The 8,879-nt window shown below is 56.6% G+C and overlaps 1 protein-coding gene across 2 annotated transcripts; it reads left to right on the top strand.

Moving 5' to 3' along the window:
* The first annotated feature begins 68 nt into the window (after nucleotides 1–68).
* SLC35C2 (solute carrier family 35 member C2) lies at nucleotides 69–6,996 on the top strand. 2 transcript variants are annotated; one of them, XM_060277437.1, is made up of 9 exons: nucleotides 69–435; nucleotides 527–668; nucleotides 1,744–1,807; nucleotides 1,896–1,968; nucleotides 2,134–2,239; nucleotides 2,347–2,430; nucleotides 3,781–3,956; nucleotides 4,196–4,325; nucleotides 4,456–6,996. In XM_060277437.1, exons 1-9 carry the CDS (start codon nucleotides 82–84, stop codon nucleotides 4,563–4,565), a joined length of 1,239 nt encoding a protein of 412 aa, XP_060133420.1. In that variant the 5' UTR covers nucleotides 69–81; the 3' UTR covers nucleotides 4,566–6,996. The 2 variants fall into 2 exon arrangements, with proteins under 2 accessions (XP_060133420.1, XP_034977882.1); XM_035121991.2 differs by having other exon boundaries at nucleotides 2,071–2,239; nucleotides 4,456–6,995.
* Nucleotides 6,997–8,879: the final 1,883 nt, after the last annotated feature.

Raw genomic sequence — 8,879 nt, 5'->3', positions numbered from 1 at the left:
AATGAGCAAGGGGAGAACCAGAGACCCGGCCCTTGAGCTCGTTGGACAAGACGGGGGGGGGAGAGAAATGCAACGCCGTCAATGAAGGAACCCGAGGGGCGCTTCGCCTCCGGGCCACTCTCGGGGCGGGGGCTCCTCCCCGGGGCTCCCCAGGGTGCAGTGACGGGCAGGCGCCGCCAGGAGGAGCTCGTCTTCGCCGCCGGAGGAGGAAGGGGCCGCTCTGGCCTGGGAGTCTATGGCGGCCCGACGGGAAAGGGCGGGGCCTGTCGCCGGAAGCGGCAGTCGGGAGGGCGAGGCGGCGCGTGGCGCGGCGGGATGCGGCTCCCGGGGGGCTCGGGGGGCGGCGCGGGGTCCGCGGCGCTGGTGGTGGCGCTGGTGCTGCTTTACTACGCCTTCTCCATCGGCATCACCTTCTACAACAAGTGGATCATGAAGGTGGGCGGGGGGAAGAGGGAGGGAGGGAGAGTCGCCCCTCCCCCACCCGCCCTCCGCCTCCCGGGCTCACTCTCCCCCCTCCTCCCCGCAGAGCTTCGGCTTCCCGCTCTTCATGACGCTGCTGCACCTGCTGGTCATCTTCACGCTCTCGGGCCTGACGCGCCGTTGCGCCCGGAGACCCGCCCGGCCGCTGCTGCCCTGGGCCGCCTACCTGCGCCAGGTGGGCCCCGCAGGTGAGGCGCCGGAGGGGGGAGCGGGACCAGGAAGGACCAAGGCGGCCGGTGCCTCCCTCTTCCTCTGCTCCTGGGAAGTCAGGGGTGGGGGACCCAGGGCCGGATTTACATATAAGACAAGCTCCAGCTTAGGGCCCCACTCTCTTGTCCCACCCCCCAATTAAAAGAAAAAACCCACTGGGTGTACATTTCCAAAATACAAGATAAAAAACAAATAAAATAAAACTGATATACAGCAACAGCGTTTTGTGTTGTGAAGGCTCCTATTTGTTATGTGTAAATGGCTTTACATAACTATTAGGTCCGTTAATTACCATCTAGCATATACTCAACACAAAAAACAGTGGCAATTTGTTGTTGACAAAGGACAGCTGGACATAGAAAGGGCCCCATTACCTTCAGGAGCTTAGGGCCTCATCAAACCTAAATCCGGCCCTGGGGTGGACCATTAGCCTTGAATTTCGGCTGGCCGGCAGGACCAAAAGCATCAAGGCCAGGCACCCCCAAACTTTGGCCCTCCAGATGTTTTGGATTACAATTCCCATCATCCCTGACTACTGGTCCTCTTAGCTAGGGATCATGGGAGTTGTAGGCCAAAACATCTGGAGGGCCACAGTTTGGGGGTGCCTGATCAAGGCGAAGGGGCAGGACACACCTCTCCACGCAGTCTTTCTCGGTTTGTGAAAAGACGGCTGCTTCTGTGGCGGCAGCAGTTGGTTCTTCTCCTCTCCTGATTCTCACACCTGCAAGTCCACAGGGAAAGGGACCCAGGAAAGAGAGAAGAAAAATGCAGAATGTACAATTTGTGCTTCCATATTTTACTGCCAGAAGAGGTGGTGATTGGGCCGGTAGCTCAGTCACAGGGGAGGAAGGTGGCAACTAGTCGAGATGCCTGACTGAGGAGCCTCCATGTGCAGAAGGAGTCTAACCCCGATTGCTAGTCGCTTGGGGGCAAAGGAGAAGGGCTGCGGTCATCCTCCTCTTGAGGGCTTCCTGGACATGTCTTGGCTGACTAGCTGTGGGTGGGAAAGCAAAACTGACCTCTCCTTCAGTCCTCTCTCTCTTTGCTTCTCAGCTCTGTCCACGGCCCTGGATGTGGGTCTCAGCAACTGGAGCTTCCTGTACATCACCGTCTCGCTGTGAGTATGGGGTGGGGTGCTGTGGAGACGCTGCCCGTCTCTTGCCTGCCTGCCTGCCTGACGGCCTCCTTCCTCCCTGGCCTTGCAGCTACACCATGACCAAGTCCTCGGCCGTCCTCTTCATCTTGTTCTTCTCTCTGGTCTTCAAGCTGGAGGAGCCGGTGAGAGCACCCAGCCCCCGACCCCCCCCCCCAAGGCTGAGCGGGAGGGGGTTATTGGGGGGTTGGGCACCAGCCAACCTGCGCTGTTCTTCTTCCCACCAGAGGGCGGCGCTGGTGCTGGTTGTGCTGCTGATTGCGGGGGGGCTCTTCCTCTTCACCTACAAGGCGACGCAGTTTGACATGGAGGGCTTTGCCATGGTGCTGGGCGCCTCCTTCCTGGGCGGAATCCGCTGGACGCTGACACAGATACTTCTGCAGAAGGACGAGCTGGGTATGTGCCCCTCTTGGGCGGGTGTTGGGGGGCAGGCGACATCCTGCTCCGTTTCCTGCTCCGTTTCCTGCTCCTTGATGGGCTCCCCCTTCTCACCCTCCTGGCAGGACTCCAGAACCCCATAGACACCATGTTCCACCTGCAGCCAGCCATGTTCCTGGGCCTCTTCCCCCTCTTCGCTGCCTTTGAGGGTAAGTTGTCTGGGTGAGGCGGGGGCAGAAATGGCACCTGAGCGGGAAGCTGAGGGAACAGCAGAGCAGGGGATCCAGGGGCAAATCTCCCAGGGGAGCTGTTCCCCAAAAGAGTGCTTGTCTGGGGGTTTCTTACTCTAGGGCAGTGGTTCCCAACCTTCCTTTGGCCATGCCGCAGCTAAGCATCTCTAAAATCCTCATCCGCCCACAATGGAACATATCATTCTTATTACAGTAGCGCCTTGGGTTATGTTAGCCTCAGGTAATGTAAACTTCAGGTTACGAAAGCGGTCTACTGCTTCTTCTCGAGTTGTGAAAACCTCGGGATCCAGCCGGACCTCCAGAACGGATCCTGTTCGCAACCGGAGGTACCACTGTATTCAAAAAGTGAACTATTCACGCAGAGGAAGCCTAAAAGGCCATTAACTGTTAATAACTCATTCTCGAGTTGCCCCCCCCCTTAAAATCAAATTGCCCCCCTGTGGGGTGTGTGCCTCACATTGGGAACCATGGCTCAGTCTAGGACATTCACTGGGGTCCAAGCAGGGTTTGGGTTCCTTTTCCAAAGCTGCTGGCTGGTGCGTTCAGCGCTCCAGTCGGGGGGGGGGGGGGAGATTCTGGGGAGAAATGGGAAAATGTGTAATAGCCTTTTTCAGGCTTAGACAGAATGTGCTGGGTTGTATCCATGCTCAGAGTAGACCCAGGGAAGCGAATGGATGTGGCTTGACAAGTGCCCTGTGATGCCAGGCATGGAGCATTAGGCATAAGTGGAAGGGAACAATGAGCAGGGGGAAAGCCACGTCCGTCAGGCTGTTTTGGGCTGGCTCTTTAGTTCTTGGCAAACAGAAGTTACAAATTTAGAGCTGGAGCTGCAAGACAGGGCAGCACCCAAAAGCATTCAGTTGATAGGAAATTTTAAAAACCGGCAACATTTAAAATCTAAACTGTCACCACTGTGGAAACCCAAATAAATTCTGTATTTGGACTTGGGAATCATTTGTTTGCCTCAGTGCAGTCTTGCAGCCACCAGAGCAGCTCCTCTTCCTGTAGAAAAAGCTCATCCGTGGCCCCCTCAGCTTTCCTGGTCATTTGCAAGGAATATTTTCCTTGGTTGCAGGGGGAGAGAAACCCTGGGAGTGTTTGTCAATCTGTTGCTGAGTTTCTGCCTGCTCAAAGGTGGGTCGGCCTCCCCAGAACAGGGCTGAGCTTCCCTGGGCCCCTGGCTTGGCAGGAGGAGCCCTGAGGGCCCCTAGGGCTGAGCACCCTCCCTTGGAAATCCAGCCCCCGGCACTTGCTTCCAGGTCAAGGGCCCTGGAGGTTCCTGAGCCCTTTCTCTCTCTCTCCTCCCAGGCCTGCCCTTGTCTGCGTCAGAGAAGCTCTTCCGTTTCCACGAGGTGGACCTTCTGCTGGGCCTCTTGGGCAAGCTGGCCCTGGGAGGGCTGCTGGCCTTTGGGCTGGGCTTCTCGGAGTTCCTCCTGGTGTCAAAAACCTCCAGCCTCGCCTTGTCCGTCTCTGGGATTTTCAAGGTATTGGGTGGCCTTTCCTCCTCTGGCCCTTCCTTGCCCCAGTCGCCTCTTGCTTGGCCTCAAGTGGGACCACAGGAGTCTTTGGGGTGGGGTCTTTCCTTTGTTCCATGGAGGCCTGGGGCGCTTCTGGGCCCCTGTGAGAAGCACTCAGCCCACCCCCTTCCCAATATGAGTCTTTCGATTGGCTCCTGGGGCCGCCAGTCCTGGTGGCTGTGACTCGCCCCTGCTCTTGTCCTCAGGAGGTTTGCACTCTTCTGCTGGCCACGCACCTCATGGGAGACCACTTGAGCCTCTTGAACTGGCTGGGCTTCGTCGTCTGCCTCCTGGGGCTCTCCCTCCATGTTGCGCTGAAGGCTCTCAATGCCACAGGTAATGTCAGGGACGCGGACGGGGTGTCTTGGGACTTGGGCTTCCTGCATAGCCAAGGTTTGGGGTGGGGGCCGCAGAAGCCCTGCTGCGTGTTGGGGGCCGGCTGACCAGTGCCTCCTTCCCTGCGCAGGGCAAAAGGGCGCCAGGCGGCCCAAGGAGTCTTGCTCCAGCCCGGACTTGGAGTTGCTGCTGCTCCATCACCAGGAGGAAGAGGACCCTGCGGGATTCCCCCAGCGCTGAAACATGCCAGCAGTTCAGCCAAGAGAGCCCCAAGGCAGGGGGAGCTGGCCACCCCGGAGGGCTTCAAATGGGGTGGGTGGTCTTGTGCCCCTCAGACGGGAAGAGGCTGAAGCACTTGGGCCCTGGTGCTATGGGAAAGATCTTGGGGGTGGGGGAGCCCCAGGAAGCTGGGTGGGTGCAGGCGCTGTGTTGGGTCTCAGTGGCTCAGAGAGGGAGCTTGGGGGAGGCTTTAAAGTGAGGCTGATCATGCCATCCTGTGAGCCCTTGCGCATGGCGACACTGGGCGCCACCTTTCTGCGCCCTTCTTTGTGCCCTCTGGTCTGCGTGCCCCTCAGGGCCGGAGGCTGTGCCATGTGAATGTGTTGAGAAGCGGAAAGGCTGTTGGGAGGGGAGGAGCAGCTGGTGCTTTGGGAGGTGTGTTGGGACCAAAGTGGGCTGAGGCCAGAGCAGCAGCCGAGAGCCTCTTGCTTTCTGCTTCTGGGTCCCTGGAGTTTGGAGGGGGGGGGCATCAGGGTGGTCTCAGAACTAGGCGCTTCTGAGATGGTACTCAGAGCTCCAGCTACTGGAGTAAGCAGTAGAAACCTGCCACAAACTTGGGACAGGGTGTGGGCAAAGAGAGAGATGGGCATAGGACCGGAAGGTAGTCCTAGGGAAAGCAGGCTGGGAGCTGGAGCCCTGAACGCAGAATGCCCTGGACCACTCGAGCCTGCCTGGGTGAAGAGGAGCCCTCGCTGCTCCCCTCTGGGCGTGGCGTGAGGCTGCCTTACTGCTGTCATCATGAGGACATTGGAGGCCAGTTTGGGAGTTTCCACTGCCCATCTCTGGGCTCTGGAGAGTGGCATTTCAGGGTCCTGCACCCTCTTCACCCTTGCTTGGAAGTCAGTCCCATGGAAGTCATCCAGATTTGCAAGTGAGCAAGTCTTGGATCGCAGCCTTGCCAGTTCCCCTCATCTCCAGCTGTGGCTGCTTAGAATGGCCCTGGGCAGCTGGCAAGAAAGACACGGGGTGGCGCTGGCAGCCGCTGCCACCATTCAGGTGTGCGTGGTATTCTGAAATGCAGCTGTGCCATCCATTCATATGTCATGGTGGTGCTTGTGGTTTAGTTGGACCAAAGTGGGTCCATGCAGCCCAGCTTCCGGCCTCCCAGAGTCGCCAGTCAGATGCCCCCAAGGAAGGCCCCCCCCCCAGGAGGGCTCTTCCCACCCTGATTTTCTGGAAGCGGCATGGAGGCGCTCTCTGTCCAGTTGTCCCTTGCAGTCCCTCTTCCTCTGGGACTGTCCCCGGCTCAAGCCAGCTGAGCTGGTGGCCACCACTGCCTCTCCTGGGAGCAAATCCCAGAGTTTAACTCTTCACTGTGTGAAGAAGGGCCTCCTTCCACTCACCCCAAATCTCCCTCTTCTTTGGTGACCTGACCCTCCTTGGGTTCTAGTAGCAGGAGAGAGGGAGGGAAACTTTGCTCTGCTCATTTGGCCCACAATTTCACCCATCATGTCTCCATTTTCTAACCTCAGCCTGTTGCAACCTTTCCTCAAAGGGCAGCTGCTCCAGCCCTTTAATCTTTGGGGGAGGGGGGAGGGGCTGTTGGTTGGTTGCTTTTTCACCCTTGAACATTTTGCCTGCCTTTTTCTAGAGCTTTTTCCAGCTCTGCTGTGCTTCCTTCTGGAGATGAACTGAGCAGAACCAGACTGTACCCCATATTTAGCCACCATAAATTTCCATAAGGAAAATTAGATGACACCTTATGGAAATCTCTCACAGGGTCACACTTGGAATCCTGTAGGCAGCTTTGCTTTGGATCCCTAACGTGGGATTTGACACATTCACTTGACATTTCCATGGCGCAGTTCCCCACTGCGACTGCACCCTCAAGATCCCTTTCCTCACCCAACAATCACATTGAACCACATTTGCCATTTTGTCACCTGACTTGCTTGGTGGCAGGAGGGGAACCCTGGGGAGCCCTTGGCTGTCCATTTCCCCCTCACCACTCTGAATAATGTGATGATGTCCATAAACTTGACCAGCTCTCTGCTGATCCTTTATGATCAAGTTAAAAATCATGGTTCCCTACATGGAGCCTTTCTTATTTATTTATTTCCTTCTTTGCATGAATGAAAGGATGTTCATTCCTCCTCACTGCTTCCTGTTCCAGCAGTTGCCCTTCCAGGAGAGGACCTGTCCTTTCCTTCCACGGCTGCTAAATGTGCCTCATATTCTGGGAACATTTGGTGGGAAGTGGAGTTTCTGCAAGAGAGGAGAGTTGCCTCTTTGCTGAGCTTGTTAAGATTCTTGAATTCCCCATTGGAGTTAAAATTAAAAAATTCCTTCAGTAGCACCTTAAAGACCAACTAAGTTTTTATTTTGGTATGAGCTTTCGTGTGCATGCACACTTTGTCAGATACACTGAAACAGAATCCACCAGACCCTTATGTATTCTGGTGGATTCTGTTTCAGTGTATCTGACGAAGTGTGCATGCACACGAAAGCTCATACCAAAATAAAAACTTAGTTGGTCTTTAAGGTGCTACTGAAGGAATTTTTTTATTTTGTTTCGACTCAGACCAACACGGCTACCTACCTGTAACTAGAGCCATTGGAGTTAAGTTAGTGACCTTCATTCCACGGCTGAGGAGGGTTAGGGTCAGGCCTGGCTGCCTCATGGGCTGTCCCTTGTCTCCCTGATGCCCTGAGCAAAAGGCTTTGTCCTCCTGGTCCCATTGTCTGCCTGACCTTTGATTTGCAGGGACAATTTGCTCCTCGCCTTCTCTAAGGCCCCCGTGAACTGGCTTCATGCCTGCCCTTTTCCTAATTTGCGGTCGGTGCTCTTATTTCAAGATGCAACTACAATGGTCCTTCCGAGGCACCTGGGCAATTGTGTTTAGTTGAAGAGCAGAGATGCAGAGAATCCACAAAGCTGCCAGGGAGACTCTCAAGAGCAGGATATGCCGGGGGTGGGGGTGGGGCTGAAATGTACATTCCCCACAAAACGCACAGCTGCTTTCAAGCATCCAAAGGCACCCTATAAACTTCTTAACAAAGGAAGTGTAATTGTCTGTCTGTCTTAAATGTTTTTAGTGTCAATTGTTGACTCTGCAATCTTTTGGAAAAGGGGCGATTGTGAAGAAAGACACCCATCTTCTCCCTCGCCTGGAGGGGAAGGTGTTCTGCAGTGTCAGGCCACAGATCCAGACCTGCCAAGGAGCCGTGTCCCTGCACCCACGTCCAGCCCCACCTCTCAGTCCCAAGAACCTCTGGGACCTGCCTTTGCGGTGCTGAGCTCTGCCCCTGCCCCCCTGCTGAGGAGGGGGGCTTCTTGGCCCCCAGGCGCTCTGCCCCAACCAGGCTCCACAAACAGGAAGGAGTTGGGAGGTGCCCCAGAGTTCTGCCTGTCAGCCCTTTCCTCCTCGATGCTGGGCACGACTGGAGTGACCAGGGGTCAGCCACTCTTCTGTGGCATGAGCTGTGGGAGGCCAGGGGTGTTGCTGTGTGCTTGCGTTGGTTCTGGGGGAGCCATGCTGAAGAAGGCCCCGTCTCTGTGCAGGGTATCTCAACATGGGAAGGATCCTTTGCATAAGCTGGAAGTGACAGTGGGAATAGAAAACTGGAAATGGCCGGGGGGGGGGGGGGAGAGGGAGTTGCCAAAAGCAAGCAAGAGTGGAAATCAGCCATGAAATCATCTAACCCACCTCAAAAACGGACCGTGCAGCAGCAGCAGAGAAGCCGCTGCAGAGAGCAGCATGAGGAACGGCCTTGGGGCCTCTTCCCTGGAAAGATGGAAGGGGAGGAGGGAGGAGGCAGCTGCCCTTGGGCATCAGGGGAGGGGGAGGGGGAGGGGGCCTCTTGCCCTTTGCCCTTTGCCCTTCCTCAAAGCCTGAGAACTGAAGCAAGGCGGAGTTGCCAGTCTGAAGGGGCCCAGAGGAAGAAGGACGCCTTCAGGCGAGCCTGGCTTAGCCTTAGCCACAGCAGCCTTTGAAGAATTTAAAAAACCGTGATTCATGGTGGGATGGAAGCATCTCCTGTGACGGAAACCTGGACGGCCAAGCACACTAATCTTGGGGAGTCGGCAGGAAGAGACAGGTGTGTTCTCTCCTGCTGCCCCAGTGGCTTTGGCCACACTCAGGAAGCGGGCAGCAGGTGGCGCTGCTGTGCCAGGCACCGGTCTGTTGGGCTGCTGCTTCCTCCTGCATGTGTTTGGCCTGCAGCTGCCAAGTGACAGCCTCAGCAGCTTGGAGGGCCCAGGTTGGGGGGGGGGGTCTGGGGACTTGTGGGACTTCCAGCTCTCCGCATCCCTGGCTGTTGGGCCTGCTGGCAAGA

The sequence above is a fragment of the Zootoca vivipara genome, chromosome 7, assembly GCF_963506605.1.
Source record: "Zootoca vivipara chromosome 7, rZooViv1.1, whole genome shotgun sequence".
NCBI classification, from domain to species: Eukaryota; Metazoa; Chordata; class Lepidosauria; order Squamata; family Lacertidae; genus Zootoca; species Zootoca vivipara.
Note: the sequence above shows the minus strand (reverse complement) of the source record. Positions and strands in the feature narration are given on the sequence as shown.